The 27,616-nt window shown below is 35.5% G+C and overlaps 1 protein-coding gene across 4 annotated transcripts in view; it reads right to left on the minus strand.

The window, feature by feature from the left end:
• CROT (carnitine O-octanoyltransferase) overlaps positions 1-27,191 on the minus strand; it is a 42,236-nt gene extending 15,045 nt beyond the window's left edge. Inside the window, exons 1-10 of one of the 4 annotated variants that reach the window (XM_039878218.1) lie at positions 27,173-27,191; positions 26,339-26,425; positions 22,993-23,129; positions 18,288-18,412; positions 16,750-16,931; positions 16,453-16,577; positions 9,832-9,940; positions 3,716-3,809; positions 3,260-3,385; positions 1,762-1,863 (exon numbers count right to left, since the gene is read on the minus strand). In XM_039878218.1, coding sequence (XP_039734152.1) covers positions 1,762-1,863; positions 3,260-3,385; positions 3,716-3,809; positions 9,832-9,940; positions 16,453-16,577; positions 16,750-16,931; positions 18,288-18,412; positions 22,993-23,107 — 978 coding nt within the window. In that variant the 5' untranslated portion in view covers positions 23,108-23,129; positions 26,339-26,425; positions 27,173-27,191. The other 3 variants (XM_039878216.1, XM_039878217.1, XM_039878219.1) reach the window with 3 other exon arrangements.
• Positions 27,192-27,616: the final 425 nt, after the last annotated feature.

The following is a 27,616-nucleotide window of genomic DNA, read 5'->3' on the forward strand; positions in this document are numbered from 1 at the left end:
ATGAGTTCTCAATGAGAGCAACTTACCCTCATGTAACAATATAATATCCAGTTTGAACAATTTAATAAATAGTGAAACAAAACTCTCAAAATGAGAATAATAGGTAAAAAATAGAAAAGTATAACTGCAAACTACCTATATAAAAATGGCCAATGAAACTACTAAACCAGGAAAGAGAGTAGGCACGGGGGAAAGTATGATGAATATTAAGGTCAGTTTAGCTAGGGAAAGACTGTTAAGAGGATAGAGACAGTGTCAGATTAGTAAGAGGGTAATGAACTGCAGCTGACAGGTCAAAGAAAAAGTGAGGGCAAAAGCCAAAAGGCAGTCAGCTACTTTGCAAAAGATAGTTTCTAAGGAACAGTGAGGACATAAACCAGTTTGAGGAAGTAAAATAAATCAAATAAGGCACTGAAGAAAACTGAAGTAATTAACAAGAAATATTTTGTCAACAGTGCACTCTAAGGAAGAGCAAAGACAACAAATCTTCAAAATGACTCATGGGAGCCTTTCACTCTGGCTTCTTCTGTGATAATAACTATGGAAACTACCACATATCTCTGTGGTGGTTTGAAAGAGTGATTCTACCCCATAGATCCCAAGGTTTGGCATGTAACCCAGACCAGGTGAATCAGAGCACCTGATACCCTGGAATGGGCACATGATTCACATATGCCAATCACAACCAATGAGCATTATTCCCAGGACTTTTGCTGGAACCCTGTCTGTGTGTAGCAGTGGGTGATGTGGGAAGGAAGCTGGTTATTTCCATGGAGAACGCTAATCTATGGGGTAGTCTACCTAAAGATAAAGCCAAACATAAAAAGGTAGTACCCCAAAATGGAAAGAGTAATTTCTAATGAAAAGCATTTGGATACCAGAAGTCAGCCTTACTCAAAGTTAGTTGCACCCCTATACCAACAAATACCTTTTTAAGCTAATGGCAGTTTGACTTGGATTTCTATTACCTAAAACTGAATAATACTAATTAATACAACTATTGAACCCAGATCAATGTAACAGGTCTTTTTAGTATTTTAGTCACTAAATGCTTTTAGAGAAAAGCTACCAAAAACAAACAAAAAATCTACCTGATACTGCTTTACGCCAATTATATACTTTATGAAAAGTGTTACAACAAGATTACAAGTATGTATTGCAACTCTCACTTAGGTTGATTTTTAAATTTTCTTGGTTCATAGACCTCCTGAATGTCCACCAGAAAATGGCAGGGTAGAGCTAATGAGGAAGACCACAGGAGAACAGAATAGAAACAAGTTTTTTTTTAATGAAGGTAAAAGAAGGTATTAAGTATCAAACATTTTAGTATCCATGGTGTAAATAAATAATGTTCCAAATATCATGTGTCATTTTAGGAAAATAGTTATAAAATTACTAGGTAAATCTAGAAATATGTCCAAATACATGTCTCTGTGCATAGAACATATGTTATCCAATCTCTTTTAAAATAGGGTGTAACTCTCAACCAACAGATAACAGTAGATTTTAAAGAGCTTATACTACATAAAAATATATGCAAATTCCACTTTGCAGATACACACCTATTAGCCTTACTACAGATGAAAATAATTTGTCCAATACTTTCACTGAGAATTCATAACTAAACCTTTTATTATAATGCCATAAAACAAAAGAAGTATTTATTCATACTACCACAGCACCGCATAAGTATTGTAGTTTACAGTCATTAAATTAACCTAAAAGATTGAAAGGCAAAAATAATTTCAGTAGTTTACTTACATCACAATTACAGCCAAATACTCCATTAGAAAAGGATATCAAGTTATAGGATTTGTCACCCCAGCGTACTGTTGGATCTCCAGTAAGGGTCATTGCAGTTAACTAAAATAAATTTAATATTTCCAAATTAAAAGATTTTAATATTGGTTTATAAGTATTTACATCTTAAACACATATGTGTATATATATATGTGTGTATACATATGTATGTGTGTGTGTGTGTGTGTGTGTGTGTGTGTATAGTCTCATTTTTCCTCTTCAGGTTAGCCAAATTTAATAAATGATAATAGTTATACTCAAGAGGTAAAAATAATTCTGGCCCTGACTTTAGATATTTCTTAAAATCTCAGAAAACACTACCATAAAAGAGAATGCTGGTAGAATATTCATGGATGTTTAGAGAAGATACAATTGAAAAGACAGCATGTTGCAAGTTGAACAGTGTAAGAGGCCTTGATAAGTTTAGTTATTAAAGTCTAGTTTTGAGGAAAATATTTTGAGAATTCATATCCCACTAAACCTATTTATCAAACGGTAGGTTGTGGCCCAATAGTGAGTCATGAAATTATTTAATGCATCACAGTAAACATTCTTTACAAAAAGAAAGAATAAAATAAATATCAGAGTATGTCACAGATAGTAAAAGTAATTAGTTTTGTGAAACTTCTATTACATATGTGTGTGTACCGGGATACAATCTAAATGTATGTTTAACTGTAGACTGCAGTAAAAAAAGTTTGAACACCGCATTAAAACATATTTTTCCTCAAGAAGTTTGGTGATACTTGTATTAAAAAAATACAGCTAAAGAAGAAGAAAAGTTAGTTTTAGCTACAAGGTTTTTCAGTCCTATATTATTTTATTCCTGTCATTTAACATTGCATTCTAAAATAATTTAAGTGTTTTCAAAAGACTACGAGACTTCTACAAGTATGACTACTATCTCTTATTATTTCCCAGGAAATGATAATATTATCACAGACGGTAAAAAAAAACAAAAACAAAGTAAGGTAACATTCATCCTTAAACTCACTACAGTGTGTTCAATAAAACCAAATAATAAAATTACTTATAATTGTAGAGTAATATAATTCTTAGATCTCACCAGCTAAGGTGTCAAGGCACACTAGTGTGAGTTATAGGTAGGTTCTCATGTCACCTTTGGCACGAGAAGCTCATTTAGCCCAGTGACCTGTGCAAATTTTCTGTATATGCATTCAATAAAAAGGGTGTAAAACATTGACATGTCATACACAAACAATAGTAACACTTCTTTATACAACATACAAGGTATATCTAAATGTGGAAACAATGTGGAAAGAATTTACCAAGCATAATTTATCTATGTGTAAGCTTCAATTTGGTACATGTATATATCACAGGTATGAAAAGTTTCAAGAGCCTGCATATAATAAAAAAATTTTCTCATGTTCAATATATACAAGAGTCCTCCAGAAAATTTGGTAGGAAGAAATAACATAACAAGATAGTTAAGTACCTGAGAATAATCTTCTGGTGTTACATGTGGACTGCCATCCTCTATAGAATATACCAGTAAACTGTTCTGAATTTTTTCTAGCAGAGTCAAGTTCTCTGGATCAAGACTAATCAAATATTCTCGTGCCTAAAGGACAAAAGCATAATGCTTAAATGTTATAAATTAAATATAAAATATCCAAGAAAATCTCAAAATAGAGAAAACTTCATTAGAAAAATGTAAATTACAGTTAATAATAATGTACTGGATATTTGAAAGCTGCTGAGAATAGATCTTAAAAGTTCTCATCACAAGAAAAAAATCTGTAACCATGGTGACAGAGTTAGCTAGACTTATTGTGGTAATGATTTTACAATGTATAGAAATAATGAATTGTTACATTGTATACCTGAAAACATTATAATGTTATATGTCAATTATACCTCAGTAAAAAAAAATCAAAGTGTAAATTATAACCTTAGCCCATCGAGTTCGCTCCTCACTAGTTAATGCTGCTATTCCAGTTCCATCAGGTTCATTATGGCACTTCTTGTAGATGTATGTCAATTGTCTTAAGGGAGATAAAGAAAGAGGATTCAAAAAGAGCAAGGCAAAATCACTAGCTACTTTGGCCTTTAATAGGTCATAATGTTTTCCAATGTTTTTATATATTATCCAAAGAAAAGGATTATGATCTCGATAGCAATTATTTTCCACACCACATTTTTTTTAACGTGATTATGTGGCCTATTAACATTAAAAGTGTATTTGAAAATAACTTAAGTAAATAAATTTGGTGTTTGGTTGATATAATATATACTTTCAAAATTTACATGCACTTCTGGGCTCCAAGTAAATACCCCTTAAACAATGGAGAACTTGAATATATTCTGGTAAATAATCTCACAAATATCATGCACATCTTATCTAACTAAAACCTATATGCATATATATTTAATAGAGGATTTACTCTCTATCCAATTAATGTTTGTGTTCAACCCAACAAACATAAGTATCGCAGAGTCAGTTTTAAATGTTTTCACATGTGCTGTTGATATTTATAACCATTATATTTTAAAGACTCTGTTAGCTAAGGATAAATTATTTCCCATCGCATTATACTCCCAGTCCGATGAGTTTCATATATCTTTAAAAATATGGCAAGTACTTAACAGGGTTCTTCCATAAAGAAATTTTCATCAGTTAAAAATCCACAGAGGCTTAGTTTCAGCCTTACTTCCTCATGGCACATGCTAGGATATTACTTCAATTAAAAGCTTCCAAGGGTTTCTTAGAAAGTGAACTAAAATAGTTTCACAAATGGTCTAAAGGTACCACTGGCAGCCATACTCATTTGTGGCTTTTTCATTCAAAACTGGAAAATACAATGGTTGATATGCATAATTTCTTTTGTTCCTTAACTACTTCTATAATACTGATGAAGAAATAAAGTCCTTGCTGCAAAATTCCTCTCTCTTTATTTGAACAATAATGGTGTCCTGTGGAGCACATGACAGCTTCTTCACCAAACAATCTGCATCTATGGTGGGAGCAACTTGCCTTGCCTCTTCCTGCTTACTTATCTTTGCTAACTCTGATTATGCTTCGATTACAAATAAAGTTTCTACAGTTTATGGTTATATGGTGGGCTTATGGTTATATGGTGGGCATAGTAACTAGCATAAATTCTGAATGCTAAAGTAACAAAATCTACCTCACTCTATCTCCAGTTGCTGCTTTTCCTTTACCATCTCAAAGCACCAGCTTTGGCTGTGAAATATTTTGCTGTTCTCTGATATGACCATTTTCACATACAGTGGGTAACGACCACTTCAAAAAAGGTAGTCATCTTCAGAGAGAAATTACTTAGGAAAATGTGTTAAATCTGAAATGACATTTTAAATTTGATAATAAAAGATTAGATAATAATTGCCCAAATCTTAATCATTAAGAAGTCCATACTACCCAAAGCAATCTACAGATTCAATGCAATCCCTATAAATTCCAATGGCATTTTTTTTTCACAGAAATAGAAAATAAATAATAAAATTCACAAAAAAATCTGAATAGCCAAAGCAATTTGAGTACAAAGAACAAAACTGGAGGCATCACACTTCCTAATTTCAAAATAAATATATTACAAAGCTACAGTAATCAAAACAGTATAGTATTGGCATAAAAATGGACACACAGACCAATGGAATAGAGAACACCAAAATAAATCCACTTATATACGGTCAACTGAGGGTGCTAAGGGTACCAAGAATACACAATGGGAAAAGGATAGTCTCTTTAAAAATGGTATTGAGAAAACTGGATTGCCACATAAAAAAGAATGAAACTGGACCTCTATCTTATACCACAGACAAAAATCAACTCAAAATTAATTAAAGGCTTAAATGTAAGACCTCAAACAATAAAACTCCTAAAAGAGAACATGGGGGAAAAGCTTCCTACATTGGCCTTGGCAAGTATTTATTAGATATGACACCAAAAGCACAAGCAACAAAAGTAAAAATAAATGAGCGGAATTATACCAAACTAAATGCTTCTGCACAATAAAGGAAACAAAATGAAAAGGCAACCTACACAATATGAGAAAATATCTGCAAACCATATATCTGAAAAGGTTAATATCCGAAATATATAAGGAACCCCTACAACTCAACAGTAAAATACCCCCAAAAATCAGATTTTAAAAATGTCAAAGGAACTGAATAGACACTTCTCCAAAGAAGATATACAAATAGCCAATAGGTATGTGAAAAGGTGCTCAATATCACCAATCATCAAGAAATGTAAACCAACCTCATAATATATCACCTCACATCTGTTAGGATGCTTTATTATCAAAAGGAAAGAGCTTAAAAGTGTTGGTAAGGAAGTGGAGAAAAAGGAATCCTTGTGGACTGTTGGTGGGAATGTCAATTGGTGCAGCCACTATGAAAAACTGTATGGAGGTTCATCAAGAAATTGAAAATAGGACTACTATATGATCTAGCAATCCAAATTCTGAGTATTTATGCAAAAGAATTGAAATCAGGATCTTTAAGAGACATCTGCACTCCCATGTTCATTGCAGCATTATTCACAATAGCGAAGGAGGAGAAGCAACTTAAATATCCATCGATGGATGAATGGATAAATAAATATATGTACATATAATAGAATATTATTCAACTTAAAAAAGGAAAAAAATCCTGCCATTTTCAACAACATGGATGAACTTGGGGGACATTTCGCAAAGTGAAATAAGCCAGACACAGAAGGACAAATACTACATGACTCCACTTATATGAGGTGTCAAAGCGGTCGAACTCCTAGAAGCATAATGTAATGGTGGTTGCCCGGGGCTGGGGTAAGGAGGAAACTGAGAGGTATAGTCAAAGGGTACAAAGTTTCAGTTATACAAGATAAGTAAATCCTAGAGATCTATTGTACAGCATAGTGTCTAGAATAAATAATATTGTATTTATTGTATACTTAAAATTTGCTAAGAGGGTAGATTTTAGGTTTCTTATCAAAAAAATTATTAACAATAAAGAAGTTGGGAAACTGTTGGAGATGATGGATATGTTTACGGCATAGATTATGGTGATGGTTTCATAGGTGTATATTTATCTCCAAACTCAACAACTTCTACACAATAAACATGTACAGTTTTTTGTATGTCAATCGTACATCAATAAAGTGGTTTAAAAAAATAAATAATTCTCTGTTCAAATAAAAAAAGAGGTACAGATTTGGTGACCAGGATAACCCTTCTTTTCCTTTAATTTGGCTATTTATGCACCTGTTTTTCAGCTATACATGCAATTTTTCATATTTAAAAGCACAAAGATTTATAATAACATTTACATTTCAGAATCATGTATCTTTAAAAATACTCTACACTTGATATTTCCTCACAATCTGGTTTCTGCCTTCCTTACTTTCCACTCACTCTTTAATTTCTTGTAATCTGGTGTTGTCCTCGTGATTATCTTGAAACTGCTTTTCTGAAAGTTATCATTATAGTGTCCCACAAAACAAACTGAGTAGCTTTATCACGAGGATGTAAAATACAGCATAAGGAATGTAGTCAATAATATTGTAATAACTATGTCTGCTGTCAGATGGGTACTAGATTTATCAGGGTGATCACTTTGTAAGTTATATAACTGTCTCATCATTACATTGTACACCTGAAGCTAATATAATACTGTATGCCAACTGTAATTAAAAAATAATTAAAATAATAAATTTTTAAAAATAAGCCTGATCTAATAATCATACATTAAATTTGGACCAAATTAAAAAATATAACTGGAACATACATAAATATTATCCAAGACACAAAAGCAAAATACCTGAAAGATATATAAAGTTGCCTACATCAAAATTAATAATGCCTGTGCAATCACCAAAACTTTTTTTTAAGCTAACTGGAAGAAAATGTTTGCAACCCATATAATTTATAAAGGATTAGTGTCTAGACATATAAACAACTGGTACAAATCAATAGGAATTAAAAAAAAAAAATAGCCAGAAACAAAATGGGCAAAAGTAACTAAGAGACAATACAAATGGCCTATAAGCATATATAAAAATATTCAACCTCACTAATGATGTGCCAATTCAAGCAACAATAAAAACCATTTTTCATGTGTCAGTTCTTTAAATGTTTTAAGTTTAATTACACCATTTCAGCAATGATGTGAAGTGGGTAGCCTCATAAAATACTGACAGGGAACACAATGCTTCTTTGGATGACAATTTGAGTTAATTTAATATATATATATATCCTGCGATCCAAAAATTTCACTTCTAATATCAAACCACAGATATTTTCTTCCAAATACGCAAAGTGACACGCTTGAAAATGTTCAGTGTTTGTTATAGCAATAAATAGAAACTACCTCAATGTGTTAATGGAGAAATGACCAAACTATATGTCCATGTGATGGAATTCTATGCAACAGTTTAAAAAGTAAGGTAGATATATCTATTCCAAAATGAAAATATCAGTCTTACTACTTACTGACTAAAAGAAACAAACTGCAGAAAATAGCTAAAATGGCACTTTTTAAAATATGTGCAACTATCCCTTCCTCATGTCACATACAGAAACTAAATCTAGGCAGACTGTTAATGAAAATGTAAAAGATAAAACAATAAAATTTTAGAAAACATAGGGTTAGGGAAAATTTTTTTTAAAAAGGACACAAAAAGCACAATCCATAAAAGATTTAATAAATTGGACTAAATTCAAATTAAGAACTTCTGTTGATTGAAAAGATGCCTTTAATAGAACGAAAGGACATTTATAAAATCTGCTCTGTAGATTTCAACACGTTAAACCAATGAAAATGAAGAACTCCTACAACACTCATACACTAGTGGAAGTGCTTATTATCAGTACAGCTATTCTGGAAAACTGGCATTACCTACCAAAGGTCCACATATCCTATGACTCAGCACATCTTCTCCTCAGAACTGCAGATACATGTGCATCAAAAGACTTGTACAAGAATTTTCACAGCAGCATTTTTTGTGCTAATAAAAACTGGAAGCAACCTAACTGATTACTCTTGGGAAGGAGGGAAAGCATGTAACTAGGAAGTGCTACCAGGGGTGTTTCTGAAGTGCTGGAAATGTTCTCCATCTTGACCTGGGTAGTGGTTGCATGAGTATTTAGCTGTATACTTCTGTGTGAGTTTTTGCACATGTCTGGAACATTTAATAAAAAAATTTAAAATAAATATAGGTACCTACAACTCAACATTTATAAGACAATCAAGGAAATTTGAATAATTGCTTATATATTAATAATATGAAAGAATTATTGTTAATTTTTCGAAGCAGCAAGTCATTAGGTGTGATGATGGTACAGTACTGTGCATGTATATTTTTAAGAGTCCTTATATTTTAGAGATATTTAATATTTAGAGATATATATTTAGAGATACTAAAATACTTATTGTGCAAGGATATTATGTCTGAGATTTTCTTTAAAATAACCATGGAGGAGTAAGGGGCAGCATGGAGGAATAGCTGAAACAAGACTATGAATTTATCATTGTTAAAGCTAAGAGTTGATAACTTGAAGCTAAGGGATGAGTACATGGAAGAGCTTCATTATATAATTCCCTCCAAGTTTTGCAATTTTCCATTATACACTATAAAAATATACACATACAAAATAATACCATATATACATACTATATACTACTATGTGTACAATCTATTATATGTGTAATACATATTACATATAAAATATACAGATACATATTTTTTAAATCTATATGTGTATATAAGTAGATCTGGAAGGCTAGAATACACCAAACTAGTAACAGTGATTAATTCTGAGGCAGGGAATGAGACTGGTGGTATTTGTAATGTTTTCCTTTTCTCCAAATAGAATATATTCATATATGTCTAGTAAAATTCAAAATTAATTTAAATTAAAAATAAAATAGAAATACTTTTTAAAAATCAGCATATATAAAATTCTTATTTTTCTGTCACCATATAAATAGGCAACTCTGAACATTTATTTTTAACTCAAGTAAAAGCTTAAGACCTAGTGAGATTCAAGAAAGTAGTCTGAAAACCTGAGAATCTCTGGTGGGGTGATCAAAGATCCTTCATGTATTACATCAAAGACAAAAACTCGGCCTCGGCACAATACTGCAATGTGACTTGGGGAACTTCCTTCACTTTCTGAAAAAAGAAACAGAAAACACAAGACTCACACCTCTAGAAGTGAAATAAGAGTAAAGCTGCATACTTACGACCAATAGAAAAAAAAGTATTTTACTTATCATATATTCCTCAAATATATCATATGAACAAAAACACTTTAATAAGGTGATAGAATTTCAGTTATGATATAAACATATGCTCTTGAAACCTGTCCTTGTGAAACATCTAGAAATCCATGGGAGTTTCAAATATTTGTACACCTTCAGAACCATATAATACAACTACTAAAGGGCTTTCTAGTTTTATTTATGGAGAGAAATGGGAAGGGGAAAACGGTAGCAGAGAAATCCTACAGGAGAGCTATTTGATTTAACAAGTTTCTCTTTGGGATTATTTTAATTTGATTGCTCATTGGATAATTTAATTGCAGTACTATCTAGCTCTGATTTCTTAATAAAACAGTTTTCAGTAGAATAAGGGCACTGTATGCCTGAGTGGCAAGGACAAAGAATTTTGCCCAATCTGTTAGTTTTACTTAAGGCTCTGATAACACCTGGTAAGCCCCTGATAGTTGATTGTCTCCTCTGGCAGACCTTAACTCCCCAAGAACTAGTTGTTTATGGTAAGCCTTAGACTATTCTGATTCAGACCTATTTTTCAATACCAGTCCCTTTGACAAAGGTCTTTCTATATGACCCCTGCTCCTGCTCTTTCCCTCTAAGAAAAAAAAGAAGAAAAAGAAAAATTAGAGAAGACATATATTGCCACTGGAAATAAATTTACTGTTTGATATTATGTACAAGAAACTGTGCTAAATGCTTTACACACATCATCTCATGAAATCTATTCATCAACTATGAAGGGCCGTCCCCTGATAGCACTATTTTTTCCCTTACATCCCATTTCCTCAAGTCCTAGGAGTTGAGGTATGTATTTTATTTGTACCTCATGGCTACTCCCAACCCATTTCCCCTTCAAAAACTTCCATATCCTTTTACATTTACCATTACTACCTTTTACCGATGTCATCTACTGACCACACCCTATCCAAAATCTAAGGCTGGAAAAGAAAAAAGAAAGTAAGTCTGATGCCAAAATAATAAATGATTGGGAGAAGGGTGAAACCTCCAAATGAGCCCAAGAGGGGATATGTGAGCAGAGGACTCAGTGAAGTGAAAGAGCGAACCATGGAAATACCTGCAGGAAGAGGAAACAGCAAGCACAAAAGCATTCGGACAAAAAAGAGCTGGTTTGCTTAAAGGAAAACAAGGCAGTGCAGATGCAGCAGACAGACAAAAAAGTAGAATGGTAGGAGTCAGGCATATTGGCCTTAGAAAAGGCTTTCAGTTTTAAGTGTAATGGGAAGAAAGCCAGTGGAGCATTTTAAGCAGAAGAGTAATAATGCAATCTAATACTTTAAAAAGGTCATTCCAGCTGCTATATGAAGAAGAGATTATAAGAGAGAATATACAGCAAGATCAGTTAGGAATTATCTGAAGTGATCCAGGTGAGAATGATCTAAGAGGTGGCTTTGACTGGGGTGTGACGCTTGAAGGCAACAAGAGGTCATTTTTTTTTTTCTTTAAGAGGGAGATATTACGTATTGGAACAAACTGGTAAAAGAGGAAAAACTGGTAATGCAGCACAGTGAGAGAGGATAATCCAGAAGCAAGGTCTTTGAATTGGCAAGAGGAGGAAGGGCCCAGTGCACCACACAGAAGGGTTGTCCTAAGGAGTCAGAACAGTTCATCCATTTTTAAAAGGGGAAGGCAAAATATATGACAGTGGAATAACGTATTGCAAGGGGGTTGGAGAATGGGCAAATACTTAAATGAGCAGGTTTTCTATGACTTCTGTAACAAATTCCCACTAATTCAGTGGTAAATTACCACTAACAACACAAATTTATAATCTTATAGGTCTGTGGATCAGAAGTCCAAAATGTGTCTTACTGGGCAAAAATGAAGGTGTCAGCAGATCTGTGTTCATTCTGGAGGCTCTAGGGGAAAATTTGTCTTCTTCGATTTTCTAGCTTCTAGAGGCTGCCCACATTCCTGGGCTCACGGCCCCCTTCCTCCATATTTGAAGCCATCAAAGGGGAATCACGACTTTTTCATGCTGCCATCTCTTTGGTTCTCTCTTCTGCCTCTTTCTTCCACTTATAAGAACTCTTTTGATTACTTTAGGCCTACCTGAATAATCCAGGATAATTTCCTCATCTCAAGGTCAATGTATTAGCAACTGTAATTTCATCTGCAACCTTAATTCCCCTTTACCATGTAACCTAACACATTCAGCAGATTCCAAGGATTAGAACAGACATCCTGGGGGTAGAGGGAAGGGACATATTCTGCCTACGAGATAGACATAAATTTGGGGATGGAAAGACTGCTTTGTATTTGTTGAGAACAGAAAAAAGTTCTTGAGCTGAGAATAAGAAAAAAAAAAACACGAAACGGTCTTTTCTGGAAATGAGAATAACCTGTCAAAAGAATATGGCAAGACAGTGCTATGGGTCCACTTGAGTTTTAACTGAGAAAAATAAGTGAGGTTTTGTGGTTTTCCCTGGCCAAGTAAGTTACTGGAATAGGTATCTTTTTATGTGGAGGCAGAACAGAAGACTGAAATTTAAATAATGTTAAGGTGGGGGTGTGGTGGGGAGGAAGCAGATGGGCAGAAAATACAATATATATGCAAGGGAGTGGTTACAGTGAAGGACCACAGAAAGAAGTGACGATTGGGGGGTGGGGGAGGGAGGGATAAAACCATGAAGAACTGTAGGGTAACTGAACTGTAAGTCACAAAGTGGTCAGAGAAACAGCTGAGGTGGACTACTAAGCGAGTTGTGAAGAGAAGATGGATATTAAACTGAGATGTTTATATCCGCAATGTTAGAGGTGATGAAGTTTTTTATAATGACAAGGTTTAAGGCATGACCATGATAGTGGGTGGCTTTGAGTGAGAGAATGGAGATAAAGATTCTCAGAGGAAGAAAGTGAAGAAAAGAAGAGGCCATGGATCATCTATGACTGGAAGTTCAAGTCATTGAGAATGATGTGGCTAAAGTATGATGGAAAGACAGTGAAACTGGTGTTAAAACAATGAAGAAGAATGATCAAAAGGAAAGACACTGGAACAATAACAAGCAGTGGTGATATAACTTGGTAGCATTTTTTCCCCAAGAGCTCAAACTGTAAGGAAGAAGGAAAATTGGAAAGGGCAGTGGGAAATAAAAAGGACATCAAGATCTCCTACGTGCCTTCTAGTAACAAAGTGTAAGAGAAAAAAAAATCCCCACTTGAGGTGGTTATTGGGAAAGTAGTAAGCTCAAAGGATAATGAGGTTTCAGTAACAATATCTTTCAGAAGAAAACAGGAACTTTCAGAGAAAAGGTTGAGAAAATAATAAATTTTGCCGACCATGAGCTCCAGAAAGTACAGCAAAGGGGTTTGAAGAAAGGGTTGGGAGTGAGTCACAGTAGTAGGGAACCCAGATCAAATCAGCCTATGCACAAATCCATGAATCCAGATGACAAGAGATGACATGGGAAGTCCGAACTTCTTGGGAAAAATGAGGTAAACAGATGAAAGGCATGACTAAATTAGTCTTAATGCTTTTGAGGTGATAAGTTAAAAAAAAAAAAAAAAACACCTCGTTCTCACTATTGTCTCCTTATTGAGACTAGTTTCTTAGCCACAGCAACTTACATGCAGTTCCCCATCCTCGACACACATAATTTCTTCAACTTTCTCCTTATTCAGGATAGATTCCAGGGTCCAGCATTATAATTTCCCTTTGCAAAAAACCCTTAAATCATTCACACCCTCTTCCTCTGCACCTGCTCCTGACTGTTGCTGAAGAAAAAACCATAACATCTCATCTAGCCTAACTTTAAATTCATAAACACACATTCCAAATGGGTACTCAACACTGTTCGGCCACCCTACATTTCCACAGCATGTTTGCTTTTCCCACTTTCCAAAATGACTATTTCAAACCTTCTCCTTTCTCCTTAACTCTTTCACCATAGCTAATGACCTCGGTTCTTATTTCACCAAGAAAAATACAAAGAATACACAGGACCTCCTTAACTTCCTACAACAAAATTGGCCAATCTGTCGGCAACCAGACACACACCTTTTGCATTCCTTCTCATCCTTGCTCCTGTCAAAGACCAATCCCTCCACCATGTCTGCTCTTGACCCTCTCAGCTCTTATCTTCTCAATGACTTTAGTTCCTTACCCATTCTCCTTCAAGACTACTTTTCCTTTTCTCCTGTCATTCCTATGATATAATATAATCCATCCTTTTTTTAAAAAAATTTTTTTTTTAAATCTACTGCAGAACAAAAGTTTTTCACAAGTATTATTCCCAGATGTTGTAACCACTTCTGTTTGCTTTTATCTCCTCCAGTAGAGCTCCTTTCCCCAACTTCCACTAAGGCTGCTCTTGTCAAGGGCAGCCTCTATCTACAGCATGTTGACAAATCCAGTGGTCACTTTTAACTTTTTACTTATTTGACCTCTCTGAAGCATTACATAACATACTACGTTCTCTTGGCTTCTAGGGGGTCAGCGCCCTTGTTTTCGTCCTACCTTGGTCTCTTTTGCTGGTTCCTCCTCCTCTAATCACCAAATACTGTATTTGATGGTAATAAAAATCAGTACTGGTTCCCAAATCATCCTCATCTATATGTGTTCCAAAAGTAACCTTAACTATTCTTACAGCTTTAAAAACAATTTCTAGGCCTGCTAACAATGACTCCTAAATCTTTACCTGCAGTCCCGAATTCTTCCCAAACTCCAAATTTTGTACCTACTTATCATTCTCATTTAAATGTCTAAAAGGCTTCTTAAACTTAACATAGTCTAAGAGACCTCTTGATTTTCCTCCCTAAATATCTCCTCCTAATTTTTCCCACCTCATGAACCAACAACACAATTGTCTACCCTGTTAGCTATGCATGCCAAATATCTTGAAGCCATCTCTAATTCATTTTTCTCTTAAAGCTCACAACCAATCTATGAGTAATTCATAATACACGAATGTATAACAGCTAACAACAACAACAAAAAGCTAATTCTGCTAAGCCCAAATCCAAATATATCCAAAATCTAATAACTTTTCACCACCTCCATGCTACCACCCTAATACAAGTCATTATTATGGCTCAATTGGACACTAAAACAAAACAACAAACCAAACCAAACAAAAGCAAAAATAAAAAGCCAAAAAACTGTGCTGGATCATTTTACCATTTAGATCCTCAGAGAGGCCTTTCCTTGACTATCTAATCTAAAACAGCCACCCAGTTACTCATGTTATTTGAATTCTCTATATTGTATTTGTCACTAACTTTGATATTTTTTCATGTTTACTCATTACCTCAGCATTATTCCTATCTATACCTATTACACAGCCGTAAGTTCAAGAATTCACTAACCATGAAAGCTTAAATCAAGAGATACATTATTAAATTAATAAATCCCCATCTACATACTGTAATTTAAAGGAGTTACCTCATCTAAGGACATGCCAACTACATGATAAATACTGAATTCGAAATCAGGTCTAGATATTAGTTCTTAATTGATGTGCATATAGTCCCTCTTTGCTACTGCTATTCACATACCACTTTTCTCCTGTTCATCTTTTCCACTCATATATGAGCATTACACTCTATGCTATAAATTACCAGGTTCCTTAATCCTTTCTTTTAATTCTTTCACTTTCAGTATCAAAGTAAACATGTGTGGGCTTGAGAACATTATTTATTTCAAGCATCTGAAAAGGTTTACAAAGAGGAGTTGGGTGCTACATGACAACAATCTCATACCCCTCACTACAAGCAAAGTTAGCTATAGAAATTTTACTTTTAAATAAAATTTTAAGTAAAAAGCATTCGTAATTATATTCTATAGTAATTATGATTTATTAAATTTACAGAAAGGTAAAATTTCTGAAGTAATGAAACGAGCAGTTACTACAAAATAATTTTCCATTTCAAGATATGCAAGGATGCCTACCAGAAAATGCCATTAAACTGACATGAAAAACAAAACTTTGATGGGTCATTCTGAACTCAAGTGCCTTCAAGAAGATTGATATTAGGCTCTCACCTCATATAAGCGGGGGAAAAAGCATATATAAGCAAACACTCAAAAAGAGAATTCAAATAAGAAGGAATGAAAGTAGAAAATAGAAGGCTCCAATCATATGCTCTAGATTTCCTGATACTCTGATTCATAATCCTATTCTTTAACTAAAATTCAAATTTTCAAATGATGCGACATAAACATTAGGTTTGTATAAAACCATATAAGATGCAGTTTAGAAAATCCATTCCCCTAAATCAAATCCAATTAATCAGAATGCCTGAAAGACAGGTTCATAGAAAGCTTTTGATTAGTCAAAATCCAATAAGAAATATCTTCAAAATAGTCTGTTCCACAGTCTGAGTAGAAACTACAGCAAAACTACCCAAATCCCAGTGACTTTACCAAAGAAAGTATCTGCATTTTCTACTTACCAGTCCTAAAATAACTCACAACTGAATCTCTAGTAATCCCTGGAACCTTGCAGGTGGAAAACAGCATTCGGAATTGATTCATATCTAGAGGAATATTCCCAACTTTATCAACAGGCAATTTTTCTCTATTAATAAAAAGACAAACAAAAAAGTATTCTGATCAAGAAGTAATTTTATAACATAAACTACAGTCACAACTGTAGTATTCATCCCCAAATAATTAAGCTTCTCAATTTTTTGCCACCTGAGACTTAGTAATAAAATCTCTTATTACTAAATTCACATAAGTATTCTTACTTTCTTAACAGCTGCCAGAAGCTCAAGTTATACCAAAGACTTATACTTCCTCTTTCCAATTGAGTGCCTTCCTTTGGAGGCCAGTAGTGTTCCATGTGGGACGCAGGACCCGCAAAGTTGACATTCAGTTGTGATGGTATACGAACATCCAGGTAGGCAACATTCAGCCACCACTCTTCCAGCTAAAATAAAGAACATCAGTCTAAAGGTACTGATAATACATGAATGTGTAACAGCTAACAACGACAACAAAAAAGCTACTGGATATTCTTTTTTATTCTCTCTTTTCTTTCCTTTGTAACTATAGAATCTTAAATACTATTCAGTTTAACTGCATTATCAGAAACATAAAACAGGAAAGCACCTTCAGACAGATCACACTGAAGTCACAAGTATCCAATAAAGTACTCAGGTGTGTTTTCTCAAAGTGCCCGAGATACAACAGATATACAATAAATCCTCACTTAATTAAAACAATTATTAAGGGATTTACAATTTTCCTTTTCCAGGCAAAACTAAAATACTAAATCAGGAATGTAAAAATTTTTCAGTAGGCTTAAAACTATGGGTTTTTCAAAGACACTGCTTTCTATGTTCCTCTTTCACAACGTGCACTTGAATTTCATACATAAGCAGATCTCATCAAATTACCTGGAGTTCTTTTTGAAGAAACTGACATTATAATCAGTCGTTCAGAAAAAGATATAAATGATAAGGATAGAGGCAGAACAACTTCTTTACCTTTACTCTAATTTAGTTAAAATCACTCAAGACTCAAGACTGAGAAGAAATTTGTTAGCATAAAACTTTATTATTCCATATAGGTATCAATGGCTGATGAAAAGATCAGCTTGCTTTTTATTTCTAAAACTAAAAGATAGTTACAATCATTATTTCTAGACTAAAGTAATGATTTTTAATTATAAAAACCCATCCTCTGGTTCATACTACAGAAGAAATTTAGCTGAAGAAGCCAAAGAAGATTCTTTGTGGATACTGAATCCTTAATAATTATTATACCAACATTTCCTCAATATAACTGAAACACAGAATACTCATAACCATTCTCCACTCCAATTTTGTAAAAGCCCTCTTTCTCGTAGGTACTGTTTTTTTTTTTCCCTACGCACTGTTCAAATATTTGTTGGCCACCGATGTGACATGTTTATTTTAGTAGTATTTTAGGGTTTTTTAGGCTATGATTACATGGACAAAATGTTTTTCTCAAGCATGAGAACCGGCAGCAGAACCTCATGGAAATTCAATGTGATACTGAATCATTCCAGAGATGATGAATCAGAATCACTGTTCCCAGGAAATCTGCGTTTTAATGTTTCCCATATGATAAAAAAAGAAGCCCACCCACAACACTCAAAACTCCCAGAGTTAAGTGATTCATTAATTCTTTTGGATGATGATTATGACAACAATGACTGCAAGGATTTTTACAGAAATAGTTTAAAAATGAAAGCTATATACATTTTTGTTTTTTTATTCTTTAAGCATCATCAATTTTCTAAGTATAATAACATAAATACCCAATTTCTTTTTCCTTTTGCCCTTTCAAGTAATTTCTGGTGCAATTTTTTTCCAATTCCATTTTGAAATTTTTGGACAATTTCTTCAGTTTTCTTATATTCTTCTTCATTTGCAAATGGCTTTACTATAAAGAAAAAATATGCATTAAAGTACTTAGACATGAAGTACTACAAATTCACCTCAATTATTACACAACTCTTAACCCAGTTATATAAAGCAATATGTATCAATTCTCACAGCAGTCCAATAAATTAGAATTTACAACATAAAAAGAGCTAAAAAGCAACAATACAAAATACTGTAAAAAATAAAACTGAAATTATGCAATCAAATAACCATATTCTTAAAAATTCTTTTAAAATCATTCTTGATGATGAGAGTTAAAATGACAAAGACAGGACTACTGTGTAGCTATTAGTGCAATAGAAAAGTCCCATTTAGCTATGAATAAGAGAAATTAAAACTTCTTTCCACTAATGTTCAAGCAGAGGCTTGAACATTCTGTATATAAATGCAATATGTATGTAAATGTAAATGTAAAGTTTGCTCACAGCAGTTTTGGGTGTCTTGTGGTAAACAATGGTTTCCTTCAGGAAAAAATAAAAATATAAATAAATAAGTAAGTAAATAAATAAATAAATAAAATAAGGAAAAAGGATACAGGATTCCTAGTCTATCAAAGCCAGTGCTCTGAAAATTAAGCTACCAATGGAAGTAAATTTTAGAAATCTAGGGACATTTACATTTTCCTTTTTTATTTTCCCTCTTCAAAGTATTATATTAAAGTCAATTTAAATATCTGTATTCATAAAGAGTGCAAGTGAATAATTAAAAAGAGTGCATAATCAGTGAATTTTTTTAAAGATACCAGAACTCCCAGATGAAAGTAGATGAGGAAAGAGAAAAAGAATTTCAAAAATTGGAGTGTTTCCATTTAAAAAAGTAAACGAAATACATACATTTACCTCTACTACTTCTAGAAACTCACTAAAATGAAAGTAATTAAAAATGCATAATCCTTAAAGACAAAGAAAATGAAAAAAGAGGGGACAGCAGACAACTTAAGCTAACATTTTACAAATTAGAAAACACATGAGAAAATGGCAATTGACTTTGTAAAATGGAGAAACTATCTAAAGCCTGGAGATCAGAAGGTAGTAAGAGATAGTTAGCTGCAAACCAAGAAGCAAGTCAATTCCTGCGGTATAATCCCAGAAATATTCAAGAATCCAAGACACATGGACTTCCAAAGGCAGCAGAAAGAGGCTAAAAACAGGAGGAGTGCTTGAAAGTCTTTAGAAGCAACAGACAACTACCCCATCCACACTTGCCCCTTAGATCTCCTTTCCCACTCCATAAAGCCAGACAACTTCCACCCGATGCCAGTAGAAAGTGAAGGTTTACTCTCAGGAGATGAACTTTACAGGCAGAATATTTGGATTCTAGCCCATATTAAAAAAAGAGAGATTACAATGAAAGTGTACACCTAAAACAATGCCTCTTCCAGTCTCCTTCCCCTAACTAAGTTCCCAAAAGACTAGCGGTCAGGCTTATGTCTTCTAAACAAATAATGAGAGGATTCTTCTTTAGGGAAACTGATCAGTCCAAGAGAAAAAGAGTACTGGTATTTGGGCATGCTCTAACTAGACTGCTAGTTCTCTGCCCAATTACCCTACAAGGCTCATTGTAAGGCCCACTAGTCGCCAAGCTCTGCCCGCGCACACAGGGCTCTCAATCAGCTTTTTAGGATCTGACTCAAATACGAATGTCCAAGGAGTGCCAAATTTTTAAGGACGGCCTGTCACATGAGAGCCAGAGAGCAGAACAAAGGATTGGTGATATCAAACAGTAAATAAGACCGAAAAGAGAAAGGCACTAATAATGAATATACAGCCCAATCTTCAAGAAAGGAGATACCAAGGAATGTAGTAACTATAAGACCATCATTCTAATTTTCCACACAAGGAAAGGGATGCTCAAGGTGATGCAACAAAGATTTCTACATTATGTGGAGCAAGAAACGTCAGGTGTTGAAGCTGAAGTCAGAAAAGGAAGAAGTACTTGAAACCTAATTACAAGCATTCATTAGATACTGCAGTGCTCCAAAGAATTTCAAAGGAAGGTTAGTCTATGTTTTATAGACGACAGTAAAGCCTTTGACTACATCATTCATGAAAAGCTACTGGTTTCTCCGAAATAAATGGGCATGCCTCAGCATTTGACTGTCCTGATGTGTAACCTGCTTTGTGGACAGGAAGCCACTGTCAGGACAGAATATGGAGAGACAAGATGGTATCCTATAGACAAAGGTGTCAGACAAGGATACATTTTATCTCCCTATTTATTTAACCTGTACACAGAACTTATCATATGAAAAACTGGGCTACACACAGAGGAAGGAGGATTAAAAACTGGTGGAAGAAATATCAATAACTTATGATATGCAGAGTGACATCTTCTTACTGGCAGAAAGTTGCAATGATCTCTCACAACTTCTAATGAAAGTGAAAGAAGAATGTGCCATAGCAGGACTGCATCTGAACATTAAAAAGACAAAAATCATAACTACTAAAGAATACACAATTTTAACACATAATGAAGACATCAAAAGTGTTGAAGATTTTGCTTACTTTGATTCAGTCATCAATTCAAATAGACTGCAGCCAGAAAATCAAGAAAAGTCTGAGACTTAGAAAGGCAGCAAGGGAAGAATTAGGAAAGATTACCAAGAGCAAAGATGTGTTATTAGAGACCAAGGCCAAGATTATCTACATTCTCATACTTACAATAACTATGTACAATGGCAAAAGCTGTGCAGTGAAAAAGGCTGATAGGAAAGAAACTGAAACATGGTGTTGGAGGAGAGCTCTATGGATACCCTGGACCACCAGAAAGACTAACAAGTGGGTCCTACAGCAAGTTAAGCCCAAAATATCACTGGAGGCAAAAAGGACAAAATTGAAGGTGTCCTACCTCAGGCATATCATGAGAAGGCAGCGTTCTTTGGAAAAGACAATAATGTTAAGTAGAATAGAAGACAGCAGGAAAAAAGGAAGACCAAGCATGAGGTGGACTGACTCCACAAAAGAAGCCAAAAGCATGAGTCTACAGGAGCTGAGCAGGGCTGTTGAGGACAGGACGTTGTTGACCTCACTCATTCATAGTGTTGCCAGGAGTCAGAGCCAACTCAACAGAAATTAACACACTAATAAAGAAAGGGAAACATTTGTAAACTAAAAGCTTATCTCAGAAGGACCTGGATCTAAGTAATAGGAGTTCCAAAAAGACAGAACAAAGAAGGGAGGAAAAAAGTATCAAAGAACCAGTATTTTTAAATTTTCGTAGAACTGAAGAATACGACATTTTAAACTAAAAGAACTCACTGGGTGTTCAGAGGAATAAATGAAAATAGCTACACACTAAGAGACATCATGGAGAAATTCACAATGGTCCGGATAAAGAAAAATGTTGCCAAACACATCCATAGAGTAAAAAACAACAGGTCACATGTAAAGGACTAAACATCAGAACAGCATCAGACTTCTCAAGAAGAACAAATAGTGCCTTCAAAACTCTTAAGAAATATCATTTCCAACCCATAATTCTATACTCAGCCAAACAATCAAGTATGAAGGCAGAATAAATACATTTTTAGGTCTTACATTCTTTTCTTTCTGGATACCCTTTCTCAAGTGGCTACTGAAGATTTATTCCCAAATATGGAAAGAGGAAGAGGAAAAAAGAGGAAGAGAGAATCCAGGAACCAGGGAATCCAACATAGAAGAGAGATGTGAAGGGAATTGTCAGGATGATGGCTAAAGGAAAACCCCAGGGTAAGAGCTGTCCTGTTGGTTCGAGAAAAATGAATGCTGACTGGAGCAAGAGAGTAGAGAGCCCCCAGAGGGATGCCTCCAAAAAGAAATGAAACTGAGTGAATATCTTATATATTTAAATACCGTCAGGAATTTTCAGTGTATTGAAGTGTTTGAGAGTGAATTAGTTATGAATTCAAGGCAAACTAAGCAAATGAAAAATGAAGGGAAAAAAACGCATCAAAAAGGTAAATAAAATGCTGAATGGTTCTCTTGTGAACAACTGCAAAACCATAAACCCTAATGGTAAGGTAAATTAATTCAGATAAAAACTGATTTAAATCAGGGGAAACTCTAAATTAAATCAAGTAAATACTAATTTAATTCCAAATGGTGATTTGTACAACTATATTTATAGAATGAGAGGGAAAATATGGGTATGTTGGATTGCATATATGTTGGCAGGGAGGTTAGGGGGGGTGTAAGTGAGCTAAATCCACAAATATTTAGGAACTAATTTATAATATCAATAACTAAAAAAAAAAAAAAAATCTAAGAAATAATAGCACAAGAAGTTTAAATACTTTAAACCTGGAGATAAACAACATAAGAAACTGATAAAATATTTGAAAATGCTTGCTTGGGTGAGTGAGATTTGCAGGGGTAGGGGGAAGAGGCAGAGAACTACTACTTTTTACAATAAGCCTAACAGTAATATCTGGTTTTTTAAACTATGGAAAAATTAACACGAGAGAAAGAAATTTTTAGATATTTTAAGGATACTTAATCATGAGCCTAGAGGAAAAAAGGAATTAAATTCTCATCAACTTCTAATAATTTCATAGTTTTCTAAATTGATAACAATAGTTATACTAAAAGATTACAAATGTACCTGATTCAAGGTATTTCTTTAATGATTCTTCAAGTGAAGGAACAGGCAGTGATGGAAGAGAGTCCTGGTACTGAAATGTTCGTTCTTCTACTGACTTAGCCAATTGATTCTCCATGATGTAATCACAATAGGAAAAACTAAAGAAAAAAGACAGCCCTCACAACTTCAATCTCATATTCTTATATATGCTAGTTACAATTCATTAAATCAATATTTAGGGGCTACAGTATATCCAGGACTTAGTCCGGGTCCTTAATAAATTTCTAAACTTGTCAGAAAGAAAACCAATTTAAAACCTGTAGACTCTGAGGAGAAGCAGGGTTTGCCACCCCAAAATATGCTTTTGTGATATTATTTTAAACTAGTTATTTTTTAAGAAACAAAAGATTCAGGAAAAACCTGTGACCTTCCCTTTAACTGCCTAAAATAATTTAGATAAAGGACCTGTACCAGGAAGTTATCATAGATAACTATAATTTAACATGAACTGAGTGTGACAGACAGGAAGGAATCTAGTAAGGCATTTGATCAAAGACCTCTCCATGTCTTATTAAAGATGGCCCAGCAAATATTTACCAAACATTTGCTTTTCCATCTCCATGTGAATTGCCTTCTTTCCTTCTAAAGTCCCAAACTACAACCCCCACTTCTCCTTTGTTCAAGATGGCATATAAACCTTACCTGCCAGATTTGTCCTCAGATCTCATATTCTTACAAAACCTCTGTATGTACAAATGTAATAAATTTGGTTATTTTCTCCTGTTAATCTGTCTCATGTCAATTTGATTATTAGACCAACCAGAATTTAGAAGAGCAGAAGGAAAATTTTTCCTCCCCCGCAACTCAAAGTACTAGAAGTCAAGGAGTGATCAGTTGCCAGTATAATTAACATTTATTGAGCACCTATTATTTGCCAAGTACTGCAGTAGGTATTAAGAAAATGTGTTATCTGCCTAATCTTCTTATTATTTCATAAAGGTGGCATTCGTCATCGTTTTACATATGAAGAAACCAATACTCAGTGAGATTTAGTTTTGTGTAAGATCGAACCAACAACTCAAACCCAGATCTGTCTGACACAATCTTCCCTCTATACCAAGGCTATGTGATACTGAGGGAGGGAACCTGCAGTAGGTCTAAATGGGTAGGCAGAATTCAGATGTGTAGAAAAGAATGATGGGTTGAGAAAGAGAACCTTGAAGAGGAAAGTTTGAAGGTATGGAGACATTCAACTGCAGATACAATATATTACAAAACACATAAAATCACATGACAAGTTGCTGTAACCTAACTGTGATGGTGTGAAGCCCACACAGAATGGTTTGAAATATCCCAAAGCAATCTTGAACACTTTCCACAATGTATTAATTTTCATCAGAGAACTCAAATTAACCCAAAATGTGAATAAGGTGTACAAGTGCTAAATGAAAAATGATTTCTCAAAAAAAACCCTTTATAAATTATATTAAAATAACAATTAAGAAATCAAGGAACATTGATATTGTATAAGAATTTCCTATCCTTTCAAATACTACCTTTTAAAACGAATAGCAGTCAAAATATTCCACTCATAGGTTACAGAATAAAGCATCATCAAAAACAAGGGTGTGACAGACACTGTTTTCAGCCAATATTATTTTCCTTCTTCTCTCTTGACAGAATCCTGAGTTTTAGCGGGGTATACAGCTATATCTTTCTTACCTTCCCTTGGAGCTCAGTACAGCTGTGATGTATGTGTTACTTCCTCGTCGTGCCTCTATGAAAGATCACATTATGTTCTCCCTGTGCTTTCTTTCCCTCTCACTTCCTAGCAGGTAGTGCCAACTAGATGAGCACCCTGGACCCATTTATGGAAGCCATGTACAAGCCTACTTTGGAGATATTGCTGGTTTGGTTCCAGACCACCACAATGAAGCAAGTATCACAATAAACTGAATCGTAACCTTTTTGCCAGTGGAGGGTCTGACCTTCAATTTGTAAAAAATGCAAAATCTGTAAAGCGTAATAAAGTGCAATAAAATGAGGGATGCCTGTATTCAGGTTGTCAGAATCTCCCTATTAGCCCTAGACTGCTCCCTCTACATATAGGGGGAGAAAACCTTTCATCTTATCACATCATTGTATTTTGGGTTTTCTTTGTCAGGGTAGAAGAGCTTAGCCTACACTATTAATATAAAGACATAATCGAAAAATAAGGTGCAACAAAGAGCTCATAGTTCCTCAGCTTCTTCTCATCTAATGACTTTGGCTGCACTTCGCTTTGGCTGCACTTCACTTTAAACCTAACTGAACTGTAGATCTGGGTTCAAATGCCAACTTCACCACTTTCTAGCCATGTGCCCCTGGGCAACTAACTTTAACTGAATTTCCTCATCTGTAGAGAAGATAATCATATAATCAGATAGGATTTTTAAAAATGCCTGCAAAAGCACATTATAAAAAAAAAAATCTAGTTGAGACAACCACAATTTCTATGAACAGCCCCCATGACTCCACCTCCTCTAATCCCCAGAACCTGATATGAGATTACTTCCATGATTGTGTTTTGTGTTATTATACACAGCACAACTGACCTTAAAATAGTGAGATTATCCAGGTGGGCATAATCTAATCACTTGAGCCTTCTCCAGCTGGTGACAGAACAGTCAGGGACATTAAATGCATAAAAGAGAATGGAGGTGCTGTCTGGCTCTGAAGAGCAGGTGGTCCTATGGAACTGAGAAAGACCCCAACTGACAGCCAGTAAGGAAATGGGGCCCTCCATCCTACCACGGCATGGAAATGAATTGTGCCAACAACGTCAATAAGCCTGGAGGTAGAATCTTCCCTAGAGTCTCCAGAAAACAGCCCAGAACTACAGAAACCTTTATTTCAGCTTTTTGAGATGCTAATCAGAGTACCCAGGTAAACCTACCCGGACTACTGATCTGTGAAGTGATAAATTTGTGGGTTTTTACCTGTTAAGTTTGTGATAAATTGTTATGGCAGCAAGAGGAAACTGATACACATATATAGGAAAGAGAAGTTATTATCGTTGTACCTCCCTGCCGTTTAACAGACTCTAGAAAACTGAAGCCAGGTTTACCAATTCAATATCTACTGTAGTCTTAACTAAGAGTTACATATTAAAAATAGAAATTATCAAATTCTTTCATGAAGAATTATTTGTTTTGAATTCTCAATCATAAAGATTAAATGAAGTACAATTCCAAAAGAATACATATATGCGTTAAGAAAATGACGACGCCAGGTTTAATTATAGTGGGTTTCCTGGAAGCAGTAAACTCAGAGTGCAAAAGAGAATCAGGAACAGTAAATTAAAAAAAAAAAATGATTGTTAACATACCAGTCCCAAGATGAATTGTTTAGGACTCCCGGGAGCCTGTTGCAACAATTTGTTTTGAGATCACAGGGGTCTGAACTAGGCTGCTGACTGTGGAAAGGAAGAAACAAGCTTAAAAATTGCCTGGGGGCGGGGGCGGGGGCGGGGGCGGGGCGGGATTAACAAAAACTGGTGAAAGGTGGAGGACAATCTACAGGTTGGGAAGCCCCAAGACTCAAACTTCTGGGAAATCACAGCAAATACGTGCAAAAACTCCATCTGCTAGAAAGCTGTATACAAATTTCGGTTGTCCGAAACTAGTTAATCCTAGTTTCGGACAACCGCACTCCCTTCCATTAGACAAGTCCACGGGATACAACGAATCTCCCGGTGGCCGGATATCTGATACCGGTGCCCTGTCGCAGGGAAACAAGAAGTTCTAAATCTTGGTCTAGAACAGGCGGCGCCGAGGGCGTCTAGAGCTCGGAGGCTCCTCGCACCAGTCCAAGGGCAGCTCTGCACACTCGAGAGACCAATAAGTGAAAGAAACCCAACCAAGCATCACGACCCGCCAGCCAAGCGGCCCAACGACAGGGGTACCTCTCCGACCCCAGTAGGCAAGACGTCTGTTAACCTGACATCCTTCCCAAGTTCTGGCGTCTCCGCCTTTCTACAAGACTAAACTCTCCCCCACCCGCGGCGGGTTACGGGAAGAAGAGCGCGCAGCCTCCGCGGCAGCTGGTCCTCACCCCACGCTGCGCCCACACCGCCGCAGCCGACAGTTCTGCGGGCCCACTCTCTTAAGGCGGCCGAGGAGCCGAGAATTGGACGGAAAGCCACGAGGGTCCCGCCCCGTACTCGAAGTCGGGGGCGCGCTGGGCCTGCGCGCTGTTCGGACCTGGCCCCGCCTCGCACAGGCTGCGGGCCTGGAAAAGGCTCGCGGGACGCCAGATCAAAGGTCGGAAATGTGCAGGGCAGCAGTTAAGTATTTGCTGCAGGTAGGCACAGCGCCCAGGCCCGGGACGCGGCTGCCCTCCGCACACTCGGGTACTAACCCTCCCGGATGGTTGCAGGAACGATGGCACAGACCCATTTTCACCCAACTTATGCAAGCCTGGACGCCCTATTTCCCTTCCTCTTCTAGCCCCACTTCTGGTTTACCAGCCGCTCCTCCCCTCCCGGTGCGATCTTTTTCGCAGCCCGGAATCAAGGAGTTATTCCAATGGCTTTTAAAGAAATCTTGTTCACCCTATGTCCTGGCAATAAAACTGATCACACTGACACCGACTTGACCTCTCTTTT

This window comes from Pteropus medius, unplaced genomic scaffold (genome assembly GCF_902729225.1).
Source record: "Pteropus medius unplaced genomic scaffold, Ma_sr-lr_union100, whole genome shotgun sequence".
In the NCBI taxonomy this organism is placed as follows: Eukaryota; Metazoa; Chordata; class Mammalia; order Chiroptera; family Pteropodidae; genus Pteropus; species Pteropus medius.